At 39.9% G+C, this 25312-nt stretch overlaps 1 protein-coding gene across 1 annotated transcript in view; it reads right to left on the bottom strand.

Annotated features, from left to right (window-relative positions):
* LOC127447860 (thrombospondin type-1 domain-containing protein 7B-like) overlaps positions 1-25312 on the bottom strand; it is a 331798-nt gene that overhangs the window by 173389 nt on the left and 133097 nt on the right. The window contains exons 7-8 of the mRNA XM_051710006.1: positions 23049-23204; positions 19229-19426 (exon numbers count right to left, since the gene is read on the bottom strand). Of these exons, the coding sequence (XP_051565966.1) occupies positions 19229-19426; positions 23049-23204 (354 nt within the window). The remainder of the gene's footprint in view (positions 1-19228; positions 19427-23048; positions 23205-25312) is intronic.

The following is a 25312-nucleotide window of genomic DNA, read 5'->3' as shown; positions in this document are numbered from 1 at the left end:
ACGGAGGACAGCGGTTCCACTGAAACTTTTTCAGAGGCTCCTGGGGCATATGGCATCCTCAGTGGTGGCCACACCGCTCGGGTTGATGCATATGAGACCGCTTCAGCACTGGCTTCAGACTCGAGTCCCGAGATGGGCATGGCGCTGTGGGACACATCGCGTGGCCATCACACCGATCTGTCGCCGCCTCTTCAGTCCTTGGACCGACTTTGCATTTCTACGGGCAGGAGCAGGTCTCCAGGCGTGTTGTGGTTACAACAGATGCCTCCAAGATGGGCTGCACACAGCCGCTGGCCCCTGGACTGGCCTGCGGCTGCGTTGGCACATCAACTGCCTAGAGTTGTTGGCAGTACTGCTCGCCCTGCAGAGGTTCCGGCTGTTGATCCAGGGCAAGCACGCGTTGGTCTGGACGGACAACACAGCAACGGTAATGTACATCAACTGTCAAGGCGGTCTACGCTCCCGTTGCATGTCACAACTCACCCGCCGTCTCCTCTGTGGAGTCAGCAGCGCCTCAAGTCACTACAAGCCACTCACATCCCGGGCGACCTCAACACCACAGCAGACGCGCTGTCACGTCAGGTTACCTCAGGGGAGAGTGGAGACTCCACCCTCAGGTGGTCCAGCTGATTTTGAGTCGATTCAGTCGAGCACAGGTAGACCTGTTTGCTTAACGGGAATCCTCCCACTGCCTGCTTTGGTACACCCTGACTGAGGCACCCCTCGGTATAGATGCACTGGCACACAGCTGGCCCCCTGGACTACGCAAATACGTGTTTCCCCCAGTGAGACCCTGTGCAAGGTCAGGGAGGATGAGGAGCACCATCTGGCACCTGCGACCAGACCTCTGAAATCTCCACGTCTGGCCCTTGGATGGGACATGAAAGACCTAAGTGGCCTACCACCCACTGTGGTAGACACGATCACTCAAGCAAGGCATGTATGCCTTGAAGTAGTGTCTGTTTGCTAAGTGGTGTTCTTCCCGATGCAAAGACCCCCAGAGATGCACAGTCGGATCTGTGCTTTCCTTCCTGCAGGAGAGGCTGGAGGGGCAGCTGTCCCCCTCCACCTTGAAGGTGTATGTAGCCGCTATTTCGGCTTATCATGATGCAGTAGATGGTAAGTACTTGTGGAAGCATGACTTGATCATCAGGTTCCTGAGAGGTGCTAGGAGGTTGAATCCCTCCAGACCGCACCTCGTCCCCTTGTGGGAACTCTTTGTAGTCCTTCGGGGTCTACGGAGAGCTCCCTTTGAGCCCTTGGAGTCAGCTGAGCTTAAGACACTCTCTTTGAAGACTGCCCTCCTGACTGCGCTCACTTCCATCAAGAGGGTAGGGGACCTGCAGGCGTTCTCTGGTTCCCCGAAGGCAACCCCATGCGATATCTTCCGCAAAATCATTTCCCTGTCGGTAAACTGTGTCTTCCTTGGGCAGAGGCCCCTCTGCCCCCGTTCACCGTGCTTTGGAAAATCTCCTCCCCCTTCGGGTAGGACCTACCATGGGACCTCTCCACATGACATACTTCCAACAAGACTCGATTAGACCATGTGATGTATTCCACTCAAAATACCCCCCCTTTTTGGGCAGGGTGTGGTCTCCACGACACCCCCCGATGTAGACACTTGTGGCTCTCAGTCGGTTAACAAATTCCACTCTTTTTGGAGATAAAAAAGAGGAAAAGAGGCCTCAGCTGGACTAGCCTGTCCCTATTTTTGGGCAGTCGACTTGTTCCTGAAGGACCGTTTGACGTTCATAAGTGCATTAGGGGAGGTTACGTGATGGCCTGGTGTGCTAGCTACGAGGCACACAGCGGTCTGCCTGTCATGGACCTGCCAGGTCACGTAACACAGTTCAGATAGTTGTGGCGTTTTATATAGGGACTCCTAGTGTCACTACATCGACACAACTTCAAGTGAGTGACAGACAGGGAATGTCATGGTTATTTTCATAACCTCTGTTCCCTGATGGAGGGAACAAGACGTTGTGTCCCTCTTGCCACAACACTGAACTACCCATTGAAATGGCCAGGACCTGGTCTTGGCTCCTCAGCACAAAACCTGAATGAGTGGTTGCATACCAGCTCCTTTCATACCCGTATGTCCGGGGGAGTGGCATGCAAATTCCACTCGCCAATTCTCATTGGCCTTTTTTAAAAAAAGCAGAGGTGTTTGGGGCTCCCAAGAGTGACCCCTAGTGTCACTACATTGACACAACATCTCGTTCCCTCCATCAGGGCACGGAGGTTACAAAAGTAACCATGATGTTCTCAAGGCATTGTCTACAGACTCCATAAAGTTCATTTTCTCTGTATAGATCATTTCCATTCTAGCTACTCTGTTTACTTTACTCACCAACCTGTTTCATGTTTGTATGTGTTAGATTAGCAATAAAGTCTTGTTTGTTTTCAAAGATAATTTGACTGTGGTATATTTTGATAAATAATCTTGTCACATGATTTTAAAAGATCTTGCTTCAAAGCTATACCTAAAATATTTGTGGTATTATTTTCAATAAGCCATGAGAATAATTTTACTGTAAGTGAAATAATCATAATTCCCTTATTAAAGCTAATTCCTTACAATAGAAATTGCGAGCATATACAACAAGACATTGTATTACGATTTTAAAGGTGGAGAATTCAGGCAAATAACCCAATTATTTGTCATTTATCTTTCTTTTAATGGTTGTCAAATGTGGCTAATTCCATTACAAATTTCCCTACATAATTATAGAGATACGCAGGCACGTTGTGCATTTCACATGTATTTTTCACATGTATTTTTTTATTGATTTTCTCACATCACATCATAGCCGTACATGTATTGATTCCAGTGGTCCTGGATTGGACTTGGGTATAATTACACACAGATTCTGCTGTTGATTAGCCAGAGGTCAGGACGATTTAGGTCTGCTGTAAATTTGAGAGAGGTGGTGGTGGTGGTGGTGGTGTGTGTGCGTGTGTGTTGAAGAAGGGGGGTGGGGGGGGGAGTTAGAAATAGGGAAAGAAATAACATAGAAAAAAGGTGACCTTGGTCCTTATATTATATTGGCACTCTCATGTTGTCGGTGAATTCCTGGCAGTGCAGGGGAAGTACAACGAATAGGTCATAAACCAGTGAGTAACGTGCTGCTGACACAAAGTTAAATGACTGAGTTCAATATGTTGCTTTAAAGATACTGTAGACCTTGGCTAGGCTGTGTTGACTGATATATGAGCAACCTGAAAATAATTTACCTCCACTCTGATGCTACAGAAGTTTAGATGTTTAATAAAGACATCCTTACCAAATCAAATCCTAGACTTAACCATTAGTGTTTTAAAATGCAGAAGTGAAATGAAAAAGCTAATTTTCTGAAGCATCCACCTCATGTCATGCTGCTTCTATGATTCTGTAATGTCATGTGTTATCTTGAGCTCACGGCTGCACCGTGTTCCTCCAACTTTTGATCCAACACCCTATCAGGTGAGCTAATGCACAAGCCTTTAATAATAAAATCCTTATTGGAATAAGTGTATATATGTAGGTGAATCTGTAATAAAAGCATTAAAATATATTGTTTTTCAAAAGATGTGTTTGAGTAAAAGTGTGTGGATTTTATAAAATAGCAGGTTTTGAGTAATAGAGAGAAAAATAAGTATTTATAAAATCATAATCAGCCATTAAAGTCTTGATTTCAGTGAAAGTGAATAAAACATACAGTTGTTGTAGTTCTAGTGTTCATTTCTCCTGGAAACTACAGGGAATTGTAACTTGAGACACATATAACAAGTTTTCCAAAAATGTATATAGAGTCACATTTCCACTATAAGACCAGGTTGCTTAAAACCAAGTCACATAAAAGTCTCATTAGGTTTATACATTCTTTTTTTAGATTATTGGCAAATGACTCACTAACCAGTGAGTCATTTTAACTGGTTTGACAGTTGCTCCCTCTTGTGAACATGATAGACGTGCATTATCCCATTGAAGGGGCAATCAGCCAATCACTGTAGTTCACATCTCTTATGCGGTTTGCATACTGGACCAGAAGCACCACGCCATGTCGCAGGTAGGACAAGACACAGGTATTGCATACAGAATGTGCAGGTGTAGTGAAACAGTGAAACGAAACACTGTACAGACAAAAGTTACAAACAAATGTTTTTTCTTTTTACTTTTTCAAGAATTAACAAATTGACGTCGATGAGTTTGCAGGGTGGTACAGGAAAAAAACAACTATGCAACTGCGCAATCTGAAAAATTATAAAGGGCAACGTTTATCATGCAATTTCTCTATTTGTAGCATATTGTCACTGTCCGATGAAAAACATGTATCTCCACTTTTGGCAATTTTTTTTTTTTCATCAAAACTGCATACGTCCCTCCCTTATGTTTTAAAGAGCATCAACTCATTTACCTCAGCTGTCCGGCTGAAGTGTAGTGAAGAGATTGCTTACATCACGCTGGAGCTGTGCTTTCCCTGACAACCAAAGCCATTCATGCACACACAATGTCAGGTGGCTTTAAAAAGTAGACGATACCAGCCATATATGGTTACCAGATTTACATCTTCACAAAACTGCAAGTGAAAGCTAATTCAGACAATTTATGCGTTGGACCCGGAAAATTATAGTAGTATAAAACTAGTCCTAAAACTGGTTTCTATCCAAAATAGTAAGTGAAAGGTCAGATTATAGCCAAAATTAAATTCTCTAGCAATCAATAACCTACCAGTTGAGCTCTGGGAACACGAACAGTTAGACTCTAGTCTTTAACTGAACATGCACCGTTGGAACCCATGATTAGAAAACCATTCATGTTCATTAACGATTAAGTCCAATTAAAATATGGAACAGTTCACTAACAGATGTGTAATTGTATTTATGGTGCTACAGGGGACTAATTGTTATTTTGATTCATTTTGTAAGATTGTTTATAAGAAAAAGTGTTTTTCCATGCTCTTGAAAAATTAATTTTTGGGAGATACGTGCTTTTCATCAGACAGCGACAGTATGTTTTATTCAAGCTGACAAACCACAAAAAGACAAACTTGTTTCTGAAAAAATTGCCTACACAATATATTTTCTAGCCTAGGCTAAAGTCAATAATGTATGCCCCTTGACAATGTTTTGGGTTGAATTTTGTGTTGCGTCCGATGTGCGACCCATTTTAGACTATGATCGGTCCTTTGACAGACAGTGCTGGCTGAACTATGCTCAGATTCCAAGGAAACAGAATGAGACTATTTTATAATCCACAACTGGATCTGTACAATCATAAAACTTGGAAGCCATTTTTCTCAGTGTCAGTGTTGGCGTAGTTACTGCGTTTTGGGTTTCTAGGACAGTATACTGCAGCCACATGACACAGCCCTCTTATACTGACAGCACAGTAGAAGCCAAAGGTATGAAAATGTTAGGACAAGTGAAAAATAAATAAAAGCATTTATAATAGGATGCAGTAAAACATTCACAGTTGCCAGTGGGATTGCTTTATTTATGACTTTTCTAACTTCACACCTCAGCGTAATAGAGTTTCTGTCATCCGAATAAATGAACATGGGGTCTACACACAAAACCAAGTGCTGTGAAAATAATGAACAAATTCTGTTTCTCAGAGGAGTTTGGTAGTCTATTTGAATTCCTTTAAGGAAATGTGGAATTGCTACAGAATCCAGAGATGGAATCTGCTACACCTTGTTTGCCCAACGGAGTCGAACACCTAAGAGAACCTGGAAAGCTGAAACACCAGGAGCTGATATTCATAGATCCTCACTGACAAGAACCCTTAATAGATTGCCCACAGTGTGGGGTTAGCTGTTGGAGAACCAAGAGTTTGGACACATTGAGAAGTTCACTCACAGAAGTTATTACAAGAGCAGGAGCTGAGGCATTATTAAACTTCACTAAAACTCAACATTCTTTGACTTCGATATAACACGTCACAGTAGCATTTATAAAAGCATTGTCTTCTGTATTCTGTTGCCTGGAGTCTTTGAGGACTGCTGTGCTTCTGCTCTAAATGATTGACATCCAGGACCAGTCCAGATTCTGGCTGATCATTCTTTCACTGTTTCCATTCTTTACTCATGTCATTGAATGCTATTTTCTGCATAAGCTTGTAGAGGGCTGTTGTTATGCGAAAACCTTAATTTATCTACAAAAATAATTGAAATTCTTTAAGAAACTTCATTAGAAGTGTTTCCAGCTAACATGACTACAACACACACTCAAACCAAGTACTTATTTATCTTTTATTCAAAGCAACTTACAGTGCACTCCTCCTAGAGTACCCTGGGGCTGGATTCACTAAAGAAGTTACTAAAGGTGAAAATAATATTTTGCATTCCCTAAAATACTTTTTTATGCAGGACAAATGAGTAGTAGTACTGCATTAACACTTCAGTAATTACAATTAACTAATGTAGAAACACAATTAACTAATCAGTAAGTAATAGCGATCTGATGACTGTGGTAGTTCACTGCTAGCTAATCAATATTTACTGAATTTTATTTGCCTCATTGAGAACTATTAACTAACAATGGGTAAATTAAAAGAACTAATAATTAATTACTCATCACAACATTAAAACCTCAAAATCTAGTGTCTAAAATGTGAAGAATTAAACTTTTATTGTCAACATGAAATTGCATCATCAGAGATGTATATCCCTCGTGTTCTTAAACCGGAAATCAGTTATGAACGTAACACCACGCTAAATCACTGGTCTATGGTGCCTGGTAGAGTATCTCAGAGTATCAAGTTGAAACAACAAATGATCATTACTTAAACAACTTGTAAAACGTAACTATTTGAGTTGAAACAAAGGTTATCTTCAAGTTGAGTTTACCAATATTTTTAAGGCAGCAGGTGAACTTTCGTTTCTAAGTTTAACCAACTTGAAATGTTTACAGTGTGTGTTCTTTAACCAGAAATCAGTTATGAATGTAACACCACTCTAAATCACTGGTCTATAGTGCCTTGTAGAGCATCATGACTAGTCTGCTTACCTTAAATAAAGGAATGTTGTACTGTATTTGTCCAACCTCTGTAATATTTGGGGTATCTTTTGTAATCATTGATGAATAACTTGTGCATGTTACATAGTATAAAATGAGATCTTCTCAATAATTACTTAGAATAGAAAAGTGAAAATCTTGGTTAACTCTTAGTAATTAGTCATGTGCTACCACATCCATATGAAGGAATTACTAATGATCTGGAACAGTATTCTAATGTGAAAATCATGATAATGCATAACTAATGAATTAGATCTTATTGTGTCCTTCCTTATGAGTTAATGGTTATCTTCAACAGTATTATAAAGTGAAAACACATGATAAACTATTAGTAACTGGTCAGTTAATAATGAATACTCAAGTATTTGGTTCTACATTTTATTAATGTAATCAGATACATACAAACACTTACAAATAAGTTACAAAAAACATTCACACATATTCAAAACATATTCTTGTTACATATTCTAATACACTCTATACTGGTGTACAATTTATTTTTATCAAACCTAGAGCAGGATATAATGCTTTTAAAGGCTGGTGCTCACAGCTGCAGTAGTGAACAAGTGCCGGCAGCCTTTTGTAAGTTTAATACACAACGATTAGTGTAAACTTTATTTCCACAATCGACTTTAAAAGCGTAACATTTAAAAGCACTGTAAAATAAATAAATAAATGAAGTGTCTGCAAACAGGTGCGCTGAAAATGTGATCTCAGTGATTTTGACCGTGGCATGATTGTTGGTGCCAGATGGGCTGGTTTGAGTATTTCTGTAACTGCTGATCTCCTGGGGGGGGGGGGGGGGTAAAGTTGCATATGTATTCTAGGGTTTACATGTATAATGTTTATATCTTGTGCCTATATTTTTAACTGGCCCCATTCACTTCTATAGTAAGTGTCTTTAACCACAATTTATTTTATTTTTTTATCAAATAAATGAGGGACAAAACTGTTTTGTTTTCAATATTATGCACAAATGCTGTCGATTGAGCTTAACTTGTATTGAGCCCAGAATATTCCTTAAATAAGATTTTTGTGAATCCTGACCATTGGCAGAGGCGCAAAAACCATATATGCAAGGTATGCAATGCATAGGGGTGCTACGTAAAAGGGGGCTCACTAAAGGTGGTGCAATCAGCCTGCTCGACCCCTCCCCCCCGCTCAATGTTTATAATGGATGACAACCCCCCACCCCTCGCTTGACAGATCCATGGGGCACAAAATGTCATTTTGCGTACCCGCTTGGAAATGTGTAGTTGCGCCACTGACCCTGGGGTTAAGTGTGTTGCTCAATGGCACAATGGTGATAGTGTATAACCTATAACTTTTCTGTAACCAGCTCAGATCTTTAACCATTAGGCTACACTATTCAAATGAATGCTCTATAGCAAGAGTTCCCAAATTTTTTTAAACTGCGGCAGCCCTTTAGAGTGTTTTTCCCCCACAGCACCCCAACCACTGAAAAAATATATAAACAAATTTACGATTGAAAATACTTCTTTATTAAAACGTTTAATACTGATATTGTCATGAATCCCGCCTTGTTGTTCCTCCCGCTCACCACCAGAGGGCTCCATCACCTGGGGTTTGACTTTAACTCTCTGGACTCCATTTCCCATTATCCCCGTACCTGTCAATGATTACCTCTTCACCTGTTTCTAATTCACTCAGCTATTTAAGTCTCACTCTCACTCGCTGTCATTGCGATGTATTGTTTTGCCCAGGCTGACATTTCTGAGCATTTTCTTAGTTTGTTGAATTACCTGTGTATTATCCTGGACTTTTTACCCTGTCTTTGATCCGTTGCTGCCTGCCTACTATTACAATCTTGTTTTACCTGGATATAAACTGTGATTGTCTGCCACCTGCCCCGATCTCTTGCCTGTTTATTGAATACCCCTCTAGACTGCTTTTGATATTACTGCTGCTGGTGATTTACCCCTGCCTGTCTGAATTACTATGTTTATTGTTATTAAAAGATGGACTTGGATCTCAACACTGTTGACTCTTCATTACAGAAGACTTCGCCAAAAACCAATCCAGTGGCTTTTTTCATCTAACCACCAAGGTCTCATCTCCTTCATCAAACCCAGCGGCACACCCGGCCTCAGCTAGAACAATTCACCGCAACATGGATATAGCAGCATTCTTCGCTCAATTAAGCCAGGCAGACTTATCAATAAGGGAGCACTCCCATTCCTTTTCCACTGTTGCCGCCCACACTGGTTTTGATGATGCCGCTTTGAAATCCATATTCCGGATTGGACTCATAGCACGCCAGTGGAAGGAATTTCCAGACTCCGGAGACTACAAGAGGGAAGTATATGTGAGGCTAGTACTCGTAACACTTGCTTCGGGGGAGCCTCCTCTCTCAATCCCAATCCCAGATTCTAAGTCTTCTACATCTGAAGCCTTGCCACGCCATGTCACAGCCACATCTGAGTCTGCTCCACACCATGTCACAGCCACGTCTGAGTCTGTTACACACCATGTCACTGTCAGATCTGAGTCCGCTCCATGCCATGTTTCATCCACGTCTGAGTCTGCTCCATGCCATGCCATGTCACAGCCATGCCTCAGCCTGTTTCATGCCATGTCACAGCCATGTCACAGCCTGCTCCATGCCATGTCACAGCCAAACCTCAGCCTGCTCCATGCCATGTCACAGCAACATCTGAGTCTGCTCCACACCATGCCACAGTCCAGCCTTCCATGACCCATTGCTCAAAGGCCTTCACGACCCTTGTCTCCAACTAATATCAGTGTGAATGGCCACGAAGACTCTTTCCCACAAATTGTCAGTACCCTTGCCTGCCACGACCAACGAGCCGATGCCTACGCCTGCTACGGCCAATGAGCCGACACCCACACCTGCCACAGCCAACAAGCCGACGCCCACGCCTGCCACGGCCAACGAGCCGATGCCCACGCCTGTCACGGCCAATGAGCCGGTGCTCACGACTGCCATGACCAACGAGCCAATGCTCACGCCTGCCATAGTCAATGAGCTGGAAGCCTCGTCCATCCCTGAGCCAGCGTTGCCCGCCTCTTCCATCCCAGAGCCAGCATTACCAGCCTCGTCCTGGTTGTGAACACTGGCAGAGACTTGGAAACGGAAGCCTTTCCTTTCCTCCTCCTCCGGACGGCCAAAGTAAGCAACACAGGCTCTGGGGCGGATGAGGCTGGCAACTCTGGCTCTGGGACAGATGAGGCTGGGAACGCAGGCTCTGGGACGGATGAGGCTGGGAACGCAGGCTCTGGGACGGACGAGGCTGGCCGTCTGCCAGATCTGCTCTGGTCTTCTGGGTCTCCTGGTCATCCACCTGATCTGCTCTGGTCTTCTGGGTCTCCTGACCATCTGCCTGATCTACTCTGGTCTCCTGGGACACCTGGCCATCTGCCTGACCTGCTCTGGTATCCCTGGTCTTATGGCTGTCTGCCTGGTCTGCTCTGGCTCCCTTGGTCTCCTGGTCATCCACCTGACCTGATCTGGTATCCCTGGTCTCATGGTCGTCCACCTGGTCTGCTCTGGCTTCCTTGGTCTCCTGGTCGTCCACCTGACCTGCTCTGGTATCCCTGGTCTCATGGCCGTCCGCCTGGTCTGCTCTGGCTCCCTTGGTTGCCTGGTCATCTCCCTGATCTTCCCTGGTTTCTTTGGACCCCGGCTTCGCCTGCCTCCTCGCTTCAGGAACCGCTCACCGGGGGGGGGGGGGTTGTCATGAATCCCGCCTTTGTTGTTCCTCCCACTCACCACCAGAGGGCTCCATCACCTGGGGTTTGACTTTAACTCTCTGGACTCCGTTTCCCATTATCCCTGTACCTGTCAATGATTACCTCCTCACCTGTTTCCAATTCACTCAGCTATTTAAGTCTCACTCTCACTCGCTGTCATTGCGATGTCTTGTTTTGCCCAGGCTGATATTTCTGAGTGTTTTCTTAGTTTGTTGAATTACCTGTGTATTATCCTGGACTGTTTACCCTGTCTTTGATCCGTTGCTGCCTGCCTACTATTACTGCCTTGTTTTTCATGGATATAACCTGTGATTGTCTGCCGCCTGCCCCGATCTCTTGCCTGTTTATTGAATACCCCTCTGGACTGCCTTTGATATTAATGCTGCTGGTGATTTACCCCTGCCTGTCTGAATTACTACATTTATTGTTATTAAAAGCTGCACTTGGATCTCAACTCTGTTGACTCATCATTACAGATATAAATATAAACAAATTCAATAATGAAGCCATCATGTGTTTCTCCTGAAAATGGCAAGTTTTTAAAATAATTATTCAAGAGCTAGTAATAGAGTAATAAAATAGAGAACAGAGTCATCAGTGCTTTAAGTGTTTTTTTTAGGAAGAGCAGCAATTAATCATTTAAAAATTGTGATATAAAAACATAAAAAAGTAATTAAATGAAAAATAGAACAACTTAAATTTACTGTGATTATTAGATATACATTAGTAATGATTCAATACAGTCAGAATTTGACTGAAAATCAGACCTGTTATTGAAATTTATTGGGGTTAATACATTATTTTTACGTATAATAATTTAATACATTTTTATACATAATTTACAGTCATATTTAATCAAACTATACAATGATGACTCTAAGACTTTATACATATTACAGTTTCATTTTCTGTTAATGCATGATTTTCTGTAAAGCTGAATACGAAGAAAAAAGAAAATACGACACACGTACAGCACTTCCTGTTCCTGTTGCTGCTGGCGCCTACCTTGAGTCTGTTTGTAGCCTGCTAGCTTTTTTAGCATCGCTTATCTATCTGTTTTCAGCTTTTAATCTTTAATCTCTTCCATTTTTCAGCGCGCATTGGGTTTTTTCTGCGTGCATTTTACAATGCGCACCCATTTTCTCCCCTGTGATACACGGATTATTGCCTCAATCTCAAAGCACCGCTTATCAAGAACAACCATAACAACAAACAATTGTGTGAGGGATTCACATATCAAACCCTCGCCTCTCAGGAACAACCAACAACAACAAACAATTGCGGTAAGTCATGGCATCCGCTCATGTTATTGCTTCCTGCATTACATGCCACATGTTTACTATAGCTTCTTCTGTCAGCAGTAAGGAACTTACATGTGATAAATGTAAGGAATTAGTCAGGCTGACAGAAAAGATTAATGAGTTAGAGACATGCATCCGAACGTTAGTGGAGGTCAGTGAGAAAGAGAAGCCAGTAGATACTGTTTCAGATGCGGGTAGTACAGCGAGCAACACACACACTTTGGTTCCGGCTGTAGAGCCCCTGCAGCAGGGCATTTGGGTGACGTCTCGGTGGCATACTCGCTCAGCAAAGCGACACCACTCTCCCGTTCTTGTTAGGGTTTCCAATCGATTATCTCCACTCAGTGATGCACCCACTGAGAATCATGTTGAAAGCGCCCTAGTTCTAGGAGATTCTATTGTAAGGAATGTGGAAATAGAGACTCCAGCCACTATTGTTAAATGCATTTCGGGGGCTCGAATTTGCAAGTGCTGGCTAATGCTAAACGTAGATTTTCTAAAATTGTTATTCATGTCGGCACTAATGATGTCTGGCTTCGCCAGTCAGAGATCACTAGAAATAATGTTAAAGAGGTGTGTGAACTTGCAAAAAGGATGTCAGACCCTGTAATATGCTCTGGCCCCCTCCCTGCTTGTCATGGTGAAGAGGCTTATAGTAGATTAGTGTCAATGAATGGCTGGATGTCTGAGTGGTGTCCAGAGAATAGCATAGGATTTATAGACAACTGGAAGAGTTTTTGGGGTAGACTTGACCTGCTAAAGAGAGACGGACTCCATCCCTCCAGGGAATGTGCCGCTCTCCTCTCTAGTAATTTGGCTTAACTTTTGACTTTATAGTTATATTATTTGACTAACTGGGGCCCAGGTCAGGAAGCAGACAAACTGGCTAAGCCGAACGTCTGCTAGCTGCCTTGAGACGTCACACAGGTCACATAAACTACAACATATAGAGATTGTATCACCTAGATATCATATAGAGTCTGTGTCTGTTCTCCGAACTACCAAACACAAAAATCTCACTAAATTATTTAGAATTTTTTTTTTAAAAGTAAAACTTTAAAATAACAAAATAATAATAATAATAATAATAATAATAATAATAATAATAATAATAATAATAATAATAATAAACATCATATAAAGGCAGGGCTACTAAACATTAGATCTCTTTCAACCGAAGCACTAATTGCAAATGAAATTATTACAGATGGATGTGCTTTGTTTGACTGAAATCTGGCTTAAACCATATGAATATATTAGTTTAAATGAATCTACTCCCCCATGTTATTGTTATAAACATGAGCCTCGTCTGAAGGGTCGAAGAGGAGGTGTTGCTACAATTTACAGTGACGTTTTTGGTGTTACTCAGAGGACAGGATATAAGTCTTTTGAAGTAATAATGCTTGATGTGACATCATCAGATCCAAATAAAAAATCTCTGTCAACTTTTGCCCTTGCTACAGTATATAGATCACCCAGGCCGTATACTGATTTCCTTGGTGAATTTGCAGATTTCAGATCTAGGAGTTACCGTGGATAGAGCTTTAATTGTTGGTGACTTCAGCATTCACATAGATAATGAAAATGACTCTCAAACACTCTTGGAGTCAGACAAAATGTGACAGGACCAACTCATCTCTATAAACATACGTTAGATTTAATTCTGTCATATGGAGTTGATGTTGATACTATAGAGAGCGATGACATCTCTGAGATCATTACCTCGTCTCTTGTACGCTGCGATCAGCTAATGTTGTTCAATCTATACCACACTGTTGTTCAGGTAGAACTATTCTTTCAACCACTAAAGATAGCTTCACTAATAATCTTCCAAATCTATCTCATATATTCAGTAAGCCACAAATTAAATTAAAGAAAAAAGCCCTGCACCATGGTACAATGATCACACTCATGCTCTCAATAGAGCAGCTCGGAAAATTGAGAGCAAGTGGAAGAATACAAAATTAGAGGTATTTCACGGTGCATGGAACGATAGTGTCTGTAGCTACAGACAGGCACTAAAAGTCGCCAGGTCAGCATATTTGAGCAAACTCATAGAAAATAACCACAACAATCCTAGGTGTTTATTCAGTACTATGGCTAAATTGGTTAGGAATAAAGCCTCAACTGAACCAGATATTCCGTCGCAGAACAATAGTAATGACTTCATGAATTTATTTACTGATAAAATTGAAATAATCAGAAATAAAATTGGAATTATGCAATTGTCTGTCACAGTACCTCAGAAAACAGTGTCTCATAATTTTCCTCATGAGCAGCTTCAATCCTTCGCTGTCATATGTCATGAAGAGCTAACAAAACTTATCGAAACATCAAAAGCCACAACATGTTTGTTAGATCCAATACCAACTAAGATCTTAAAAGAGGTATTCCCTGTAATCTCAGAACATCTTCTTAATATTATTAACTGTTTACATTCATATCGCATCAAGAAGCGTATTTAAATGTTCACGTGCGCAGCTGCATTCACCACGAGAACTGAGCACTCTATATTGTAGATACTATACATACACATGTGAGTGTTTCAAAAGCTTTCAGTTGTAGACAAACATTGTGCGAGTATGGAAATGAGTCAGAAATCTGTACTGCTGGTACTTTTAACTGTTGGCTATTTAAATATTAAACTGAGCAGAACTTTTGCAGCACCCTTAGTGGCACCCGGAACTGCACGGTATTATATTCAATTTCAGATTTACCCACAACATACAAACAAGACAAAAACAAAGCGAGTCACAACATTTGTCAGTTGGTCCCTTCTTGTCTAGGTATGAAGTTATTGGGTGATTCAAGCTGCAATGTGGACAGAGTACATGGAATCATAAGTCTGGCAGCACAGTAGTATATGCTCCAGACATATTTTAAAACAGTCAAGGCTATAGTTGGATTTCAATCAGACTGTTATCCCTTAAGAGTGCTGCCAGGCTGTAAAAAGACTTCAGTCCTGCCCTTGAATAGAGGATAGAGGCAAAGGCATTGCAACACAATGTGTTTTAACTGATCTGTAAACTGGAGCACACCAAACAGGGTAGACAATAATGCTCTGTCTCATGGTCAGAGTGGAACAGACCCTGAAATTCATGCATCAATATCTTTATTCTTGGGAAATAAAACAGGAACAGAGGAGAAGCCTTGTCCTCCAGAGCCCAATTAACTCCAGCAAAAGGAAGTCGAGGAAGCTTCATTGAAAATAGCATGTGCCCAAAAATGCTTCATTATTCTGTGAGTCTCCTTTCTTAGATTTGGACTAAAGGTTAAACAATAGAGTGACTGAGCCACTTAATGTCTAATTTAACCAGATATCTCATCAACATAATTATCAAAATGAAGAGTCAGTTAGCTATCATTACTTGCTTCTTTGCAACACAAATTTGCTCGCCCTATAAAAACTGGGTAATTAAATTTTGCACAGCAGCAATGTATTCAAATGAGATTGCTGCTCTTCTGAAAATGGGGTCAGACAGAATTTGTATAATAACACAGAAGGTTGCTCAATGATATAGACTCAAATTATGAATCCACAAATGATCAAATAATAAGCCACTTTTCCTTACCCCCAAAACTGTTTATGTAAAAAAAAAAAAAAAAAAACAATTAGAAAAAAAAAAATAAAAATAGCATTTTAATTAAGGTGAGGCGGAAGATCAAAGAGAATGTTTGACAAATGAGGTAGGATCACAGACTCGTGATCAAATTTCATGTATTTTCAGTGTCCCCTTTTCACAGACTCTGATGACACGTTTATTATTATATAGTAGCATAAACTTAGCAAATGTATTATATTTTCCAATTTAATTATTATTTACTGTAAATTTATAACAAGATACTTTGTGTCATATTACTCCGGCTTTAATGTACTGTAACAGTAAATTTGACAGCAAATTTGGCATCCTTCTGACTGCCTACTCCACCGCTTTTGATGGGAACGTAAAAATAATAAATTGCTGGGTCTTCCATTCACCACTATAAAAGTTTACACCAATTACCTTCAGAAACATTAATACTGTAAGTTCATTTGACAGGATTCTTCACCGCCACCTTAATATATTTACCTATAATCTATTATGACTCAATAATAAAACATGCAAAAAAGGCGAAATTAGGTTTGCAGGTTGTAAAAATGGCTAAGATCTCAAGCAAAGCTTTATCAAGTTCACTATGAACCTTCATGGCGTCTCTTGTAAATTAAAGAGCTAGGTTAAACCCGCTAATCTTCAGAGCATGCTGCAGAGAGAAAGCCTCTCAGACAGCTTTTTAGCTGAATATCAACTAATGAAATGCACTGTTGAGAGAGTGTGACACTGAAATGACACGGGGGGATGCATCCGGCTGCTCTTTATGAAAACCTAAAAGCCTTTTTCTTTATTTAATATCACTCTCAATAATAGCATCCTTTATAGCTATTCAAATCATCCTGAATTCTAATGGGATATACAGACAGTGCTCTTTGGCTATTGGCAATATCAAACAACTTTCCATTACTATCTTCTCTAAAAGCATTGTGGCTCTTTTCTGAGAATGGAGCTTAGAATCTGTTTGACATGACATAATTTATTGGTGTTGCTTGCTAAGGTAAGCATCTCTGTTACTGTTGCTCATATGTTTTTTTCAAAACCCCTAATTTTTGCAAGTAATTTGTCCATCCTGGACTAATAAAAACATGTTACTGTACCTACCATTTTGCACTAAGATTTTTACATGGTTTGTTGTGTGTATTGTGGAAGTTTATGACAATATCTGTTAGGTTTAGGTTTAAGGTTCAGGGTAGGGAGGTAGATTTTGTTGATTTAAAATTTGATAGAGCATTAACCTTGGTGGGTGTGATCTTTAGGATATGTCCTTCTAGCTGGCCTTGAGGTATGCGATCACACTTTAAGTGATGCACGTAATTCAAGAGCGAAAAGCATAAGATCAAGCTGTCTGACGAGTCTTGTCATCACTGCTGGTATTGCTGTTGAGAAAGAGATCCTTATGGATTTAAAAACCTGAGATTTTCTGCATGATCGTGCAATTGCATAATTTATTAAACAGGAAAGGAGTACTGATTTTCACTACAAGTAAATTGGTAAGTGCTTTTTGCATTGTTATAGCAACATCAGGAGTTTTCTAAGTGTAAATTAGGCTGCTTGAGCATTCATTGTCGGATCAAGTTTTGAAAAGTAGTGCTGCATTCCATTCAACTCAGAAAGTTGGATTTTACAACTTCCTACTAAGAAAAGTGCAATAGAATGCATCTTTAAATCAGAATTACAACTTGTTGGCTCATGCAGAAATTCTCAACTCTGATTTCACCGAGATGCAGGTGCATGATGTCACACAAACATGTCGACACTCAGGGAGATATACAAAGAAAGTAATAAACATTCACTTTATTAAGTAATATCGATAAATGAGTTAATTTCCACATTACATGATATTGAAGCTTGTTTAACAAACGCCTGCAGAAACAGGTGTATAAAACATTATAATCTCTTTTGATAATCGTACACCTGAAGCACAAATGCTAGCGCTGCAGCATTGTTTATCAGTTGGGTTGCTAGGAGACATCTCTAATGAGATTCAAACCCCTGCTAAGCTAAAGGGAGCCTTGCAGTTTTGTTTCCTTAAACGTCATCTTCCAAATATCGGGGATGGAATGCATTTATGGTCAGAGATATCAAGTAGGAATATCCCTCATCCAACTTGATTGGAACGCAGCATAACTGTGTACCCTGACGAAACGAAATTTATTGCAAGCAACATTTAAATCGCAAATATTATTAGATATATTTTTTCCAGGTATTATAGACCTCCTTGGTAGATTCATATGAAAAATTATGATTTTTGAATGTCTGTTCGGGAGACATTCATTTCACAAAACAGTCAGGCTGCATTTAAAATTAGGCTTGCTTGAGCATTAAGTGTCGTTTTAAGCTCTGGCTTTCATGCGTGAACATGTTTTTAAAATGTCAATTGGTATTACTAGTTAGCTGTGACATAATGTATGATGCCCAAAGGCATAGGGTGTCTTATTCATTGTGAAACTGTGTTTTCTTAATGGCATGAATCACACTGAAGGCCTAGACTTAACATGCATGGCCCGCCACTGAAGGAAACATAGATGTAATCCATATGACTCCAGTGGTTAAATCCATATCTTCAGAAGCGACACAATAGGTGTGGGTGAGAAACAGAACAATATTTAAGTCCTTTTTAACTCTAAATTCAACTTTCAATTTCAGATGTGAAAATGAAACTAAACAGGCACCACATGTGACTTTCAGATGTAAAAGTGAAAGTGAATATGGAGATTTAGAGTTAAAAAAAGATTTAAATTTTGATCTGTTTATCACCCACACCTATCTATTCACTTCTGAAGATATGGATTTAACCACTGGAGTCTTATAGATTACTCCTATGTTTCCTTTATGTGATTTTTGGAGCTCCAAAGGTCTTATCACCATTCACTTGCATTGTATGGACCTACAGAGCTGAGATATTCTTCTAAAAATCTTTGTTTGTGTTGTGAAGAATGAAAGTCATACACATCTTTGGCATGAGGGTGAGTAAATGATTTTCATTTTTGGGTGAACTAGCCCTTTAAAAACCTCAACTCTTTGGGAGAAAATGTAACTCGCTTTTAGCGCCGCACAGTGGACATTTCATCTCAGATCTGCTGCGATACATGTAAGGACCCGTGTAATATCATATTGCAAAAATGTCACCACAGTCATTTTCATGGCATCAGGCTCAAGTTGTCCTGCATTGTTTGTGCAACTGACATGATTTATCCATCAAATCATGGGGCTTCTTGAGGAGAGGTGTGCGATCACTTCGCCTGGCAGATGATAAAACGGCTGAAAAATCTTATGTACTTAATTGAAGGAGGGACTCAAGCCATGTCTAGGGACAAGAATATCATAGAGACTTGGGGGTGGGCTCTTTTCACTTGGGCCAGTAAGCAACCTCCAAACAACCACCCAGACCACCCTATCAACTGCATAGCATCTGCATAGCAACATGCTAACAAACACTCAGAACACCTTAGCAACAGCATAGCAACACCCTGACAAATACCATCAACACCCTACCATTAATGCGTATAAGTTGCCTATAACCACTAAAATGTTCTTTAAAAAATCTAAAATCTAGTCATTTAAAAAAAAACGATTTTTAAGCATTATAATTTTATTATGTACCTTGAGAGTTGACACAAGCCACAGTTTGAGTCCTGGTTCCATTTCCACAGTTGCCATTGCTGGGCACACATGCACCTTCAAAGTGCACCTGCCACAGGAAGCACACCGGATCCTCACAGGGCATCGACTCCAGGAGATGGGCACAGTTTTCTGTTCCAGATTCTTCTTTCAGAGCCTCTCTCCTCCTCTGTCTGAAGCCTGTGAGGAGAGCGAGAGAGAGAGAGAGACGGTGGATTAAGGGTATTGTGAGGGAACCTGAGTGGCAGTTTTTTCCCAGTGAGTTCTGGACTGAAATTGTAGAGGTGGCTAAATATGCCAGCAATTGAAACTGATTTGAAAAGGCTTTCTGTCACAGCTTTTGTTAGCAGAATGAATTCTTCTTGCTGCTCTGCTGTAATTTGCCTGAATATGCTCTATCATTTTCTTATTTGTAAGGCTGTGAGCTATGACTGCAAACTGAGATGAAAATCATGACAGAAATGATTTGAGATTATGCAAAATTAACATATGGATGTACTGGTTAAACATGAGGGCAAAACATTATTCTCATAAAGAGAAAGACATGCATCTTAGTGCTTGAAAAAGCAGCAGTATTTTAATTTAAGTGTTTTAGGGGGGAAAAAATAATAATAATATGATGGCATCATTAATTAATATTTCATAAATTGGCATACGGTCCTGAAGCCAGCTCTGGACAATATCAATATGCATTACATTACAGTGCATTAATTAGAAATAATGAAGAATCAGGCATTATTCCAAACATAATTTGTCATATTGTAGCAAAATGGATGAGATGGCCTTTTAAACATGAGGGTAGGACACTAGCTGTCTGAATGCTATACTTCCCCATATCTTTGCTCCTTGAAAAGGTGAATGCTGGTGGTGAGGTCTCACACCCCTGCAGGAGGGTTTGAATAGTGCAGTCCTTAGAAAATCATGAGGAAGCAAATCCTTGCAACTATGTCCCAAAATCTTTTGGAAAGCAGCATTCCCAGAAGAGTTAAAGCTATTTTAGCAGCAAATGGAGGACTCTTTATAAATGCCAACAGTTTTGAAATTAAATGTCCAATAAACACATATTGCTGTGGTGTTTGTGTGCCCACATACATTTTGCCATTTTTGTCATTGCCTTCTCGTAAAATTAACTTTGACCCATGGACTAAAATATACTGTAGGTTCTGTTCATCGAAGAAAGTACATGACAGTTTGAAGGTGTAACAAGAAACTGCCTGCAACTTTGAGGCCCTGAAGCAGCATTCTTCTTTCTTAGATGTCAAAGGTGCAATCCCAGGGCACCAAAAAAACAAATTACAACAACCAATCATTCCGAAACTACACCAGTGGAGTACATCCTCCCATGGAGAACGCACTCCATATGCTTGTATGCACACACATGTGCACACATGCATGCACAATTCACGCCTGGGGACAGGCCTCTGGATCAACCGAGAGCAATGCCTGGATGGCCAATACTTTCCTCCAAACTGTGAAAAACAATCTGGTTGAGACACCAGAGGATATTAATAATTGAAAGGTTCACGGGAGCTATCGGATTTATTCATGGGAAAGACTGGTGGGCTGCAGGCAGCGGCTCACTTCCAATACTTCAGAACCTTATCAGTCCCACTTCAATGCTCCCTGCTCACAGTAATGCTGGATAGAATATGCCACTTACAATCATTACCAACCCAGCGTTCAATTCATTCCTCTGCACGTGTTTACATTCACTGGCTGAAGATCACACAAGGAGGCAATTGTAGATTTGTAACACTCTAAAAATTGTAATAAAACATTATAAACAAATCCATGAGGCCCCTCTGATGAAATCTGTTTTTGTGTGTACAGTAGGGCATAAGTTCGTTTTTCTAATTATGAATGCTCCAGGGCTGAGTTTTGCATAGATCGTCAAATATCAAGATCAAATGATACTGTAAAACTGCACTGAGGTAAAATGCTAGAGAACAGTAAATACCGACAAGCTGCTTTATAAACCAATAATATTTCTGAACCCAGGCACGCAAACTATGGGGCAATCCTGCAAGAAAGAAAAATCACAAATGACATTTCCTTAATATCTCATTTGTTTCTCCTAGATAGCAATAAGATTAAATGGAAAGCAAATGGAGGCTTTTTCCACAAGTCTCCTACTGTGCTTTTTTTTTAGCACATGGCTTAACGTGCAGTATAAAATAATAAACACATGAATACCAAAATATGGCAGTAATCTCACGTCTCCTCTAGAGTTTCAGGAGAGATATCTACAATGTCGCAGACTGTGCTCAGATTTTCCATGATATCAATGTCTGCAATAAACAGTCAAATATTTCAATATAAGCTCCAATATTTCTCATTAAATTCTTCACCAAATTATTTTAGCTACTGTATACTATTTACATCAGTTTTATAGCTCTATACTGTATGTCAACAACTGTCTCATTTGTTTTTATTTTCCTTATAGAATATTAGCAGTTTCCTTCCTTTCCTTGAAACAACCGATTCAAAGTTGATATACTTACAGTAAAGCAGAATTACAGGTGTAGTTTACCCCAAACTGAAAATTATGTCATCATGTACTCACTAGGACCAGGCGATATGCAAGAAATCTTTTCACAATATTTTCATAAATCAAATATTGCGATATCCGATTACTTCGTCAACCCCCCTGCCCCCACTGCTGAGGGATCGGTGATTATTTTTGCTTTATTGATTTTGCTTTAAAAATGTAATTAATTTATTGAAACACAAAAAAACTTAAACCAAAGATATTTCTAAATTCAAATTGCACTTCAAACAAAGCAATTAAAATAACCAAGTGGTCAAAAAATCTTATATAACTACCTCCCCAAATCCAAACATTTAATGTCTTTAACATCCTCCACCGGCCACATTGGCTGTCATGAAAGTGGAAAACATGAGGTGGAAAATTACTAATACAAATTAAGATTTGTATAAACTCAAAATTTAAACATAATTTTTGAGATTTTTGTCAGATATTTGTCAGATATCAACCCTAGAACTCAGTCTCATGCTGTTTCCAAACTGTAATACTTTCTTTTTCTGTGAGACACTATTGAAAGATACTAGTCGGAATGACAGCCTAAGTCACTATTCACTTTCATTGAATAAAAAAAAAAGAAAAGATAATAAAAGTGAATAGTGAATGAGACTAATATTCTGCCTAACATCTCTTTTTGTGTTTAAGAAAGAAAGCCAGGTGAGTTTAAAAAAACCTGAGGGTGAGTAAATGATGAGAAAATTAACTGAGAATTGTAATTTGTACTGTAGGATTACATAAAGATGTCTATTTATTTATTTATTCCACCTACAGTTTGTCTATGTGAGGTTTCAGGAGGATTATGAGATTGCTGCAGTGTGTTAAGAATCATTCTTAAGACACCCCAGAAGGGAATATTTCTGATTGAAAACCCTTAATTATTTATGCCTGTGTTGTGGGACATCAGTCTGCCTTGTGCTAAATTCTCTCATTATAGGGCAGTACTCTGGCAGCTCACTTCAGCAGCAGATGGTATCACCTTCAACACTGTTGCCTCTCACCTGAAGAAGTGCTGTCAGTTACAGATACTCTGTTACCTGCAGTTTAGCTCAGTGGAGACATAAATGAGTAGTGTTCTTGTGAGGGGGCGACAATACAGCTCATGTGCAGATATAATTACATTCAGTACATACCCTAGAAAATGTATAGATCATTCATTTAAAAAACTTATTTAAAGTTAATTATATAGATTATAATAATAATAGTGTAAAGTACATTTTATTTTATGGCATTTCACATTTTACATAATGTATGTTGTCCTACCTTTTCGTCCTTGGGTCTCCATGCAATTGTCGGAGAGACAGGCTCCCCAGGAGGACCAGGATGGGAGCAAGCATTGTTTTGGACACAGTACGGAGCAGGGTTGTACCGCAGAGGGCAAATCTCCCGTACACAGATGCCCACTTACTGGCCTATACACTGCAAAAACAGACAGAGACAGAGAGAGTCAGAATGTTATAGAGAGAAAGAATGAATACCGAATGTGTCAAATTGAGTAATTCAATGACCTTTCCTGCTGAGCTTCAATTCTCTGCCTTATGTCAAACAAAGTAATTTGTTTGGATCAGAGAAAATCAAATTAGATACAGTATCAAGCCACTGTAAGCCACTGTAAGTGTTTAGCTTAAAGGGACAGTCACCCCAAAAATGAAATTATTGTCCTCATTTACTCACCCTCTTTTTATTCAAAATCTGTTTACCTTTCTTTCTTCAGTAGAATTCAAGAGGAATATATATATATATATATATATATATATATATTAGAGGTCTGCAACAGGGGCAGACTGGGAAGAGAAATCGGCCCTGGATTTTACATAGAAACTGGCCCAAAAGTTGTTGGCTGGGGATTGTCACTGTCCTTTTCGGCATATCAGCCCGTTTCAGCTTATCACAGCGTATTAGGCCCCGGCTGGCCCACCGGGAAAAGTCTTCCTATGGCCAGTCCACCCCTGGTCTGCAACCTGACCCGGGCATGATGGGACCAGAGAACCAGACAGGATTCGGGCCAGGTTCGGGTCAGTTTTTCAAGTAGGACTTCAGGGTCGTGTTCGGGTTTGTAATTAATTAAAAAATAAACAGGTTTACCGAGCTTGTTTCGCACACGTGCTCTCACTCACAGACACACGAACGGACGACTTAGTTCACACCAAACGTGTTTTTGCGGGCATCTGTTCTGTTTTTCCATTGTTTAAACACATGCTGGACGAATGTCTTTGACATTTGCACCGCATTTCAAATTTTCTTTAGCATCTTTAGCACATAGCTAGTTTCCTTTAGTTTCATATTATTCCAGATTGTTCTGCATCAAGTGAAGTTTCAGCAAATAAACGGTCTAGCTGATCCCACAAAAGCTCAATGGGGTTATGATCCATTACACTCTTTTCCGATTTTCTGTTGTCCAATGTCTGTGTTTCTTTGCCCACTCTGACCTTTTCTTTTTGTTTTTCTGTTTCAGAAATGGCTTTTTCTTTGCAATTCTTCCCATAAGGCCTGCACCCCTGAGTCTGCTCTTTACTGTTGTACATGAAACTGGTGTTGAGCAGGTAGAATTCAATGAAGCTGTCAGCTGAGGACATGTGAGGCATCTATTTCTCAAACTAGAGACTCTGACATACTTATCCTCTTGTTTAGTTGTACATCTGGCCTTCCACATCTCTTTCTGTCCTTGTTAGAGCCAGACACCTTTGTATGAAATCTTCAGTTTTTTGGCAATTTAAAGCATTGTATAGCCTTCATTCCTCAAAACAATGATTGACTGATGAGTTTCTAGAGAAAGCTGTTTCTTTTTTTTGCCATTTTTAACCTAATATTGACCTTAAGACATGCCGGTCTATTGCATAATGTGGCAACTCAAATACAAACACAAAGACAATGTTAAGCTTCATTTAAGGAACCAAATAGCTTTCAGTTGTGTTTGATATAATGGCAAGTGATTTTCTAGTACCAAATTAGCAATTTAGCATGATTACTCAAGGATAAGGTGTTGGAGTGATGGCTGCTGGAAATGGGGCCTGTCTAGATTTGATAAAACATTACTTTTTCAAATAGTGATAGTGCTGTTTTTTACATCAGTAATGTCCTGACTATACTTTGTGATCAATATATATATTATTCAGTGAAATGTAGTTTATGATTAATAGTGACTGGAGGCTGTCAATTTCAAACATAAAATCTCCTTTCGTGTTTCAGGGAAGAAAGAAAGTCTTAAGTATTTGGAAAACATGAGGGTGAGTACTGAAAATGATGACAAAATTTTATCTTTGAGTAAACTATTGTTTTATTATTTAAAAGATCCCTATTGTGACTGCTGTCAAACAAGTGTTATTTGACACATTTTATTCAGTTGAAAATAAATTGTTGAGACAGTACTTCAATAGTTTACCTAACAGAAAAATCAACAACTTCATGTAATTACTTTTCTGAGTGTTCCTTCACCAAAGCTTTAGGGCAAAACATCTTGAAAGTCTCTCAGTTTGATTGTACTCTGCAAGCGTGAGACCTCTTGGTCAGGTGGAAAGCAATATATA

The sequence above is a fragment of the Myxocyprinus asiaticus genome, chromosome 11 (assembly GCF_019703515.2).
Source record: "Myxocyprinus asiaticus isolate MX2 ecotype Aquarium Trade chromosome 11, UBuf_Myxa_2, whole genome shotgun sequence".
Classification (NCBI taxonomy): Eukaryota; Metazoa; Chordata; class Actinopteri; order Cypriniformes; family Catostomidae; genus Myxocyprinus; species Myxocyprinus asiaticus.
The sequence above is the reverse complement of the archived record's forward strand: the minus strand, read 5'-3'. Positions and strand labels throughout refer to the sequence as shown.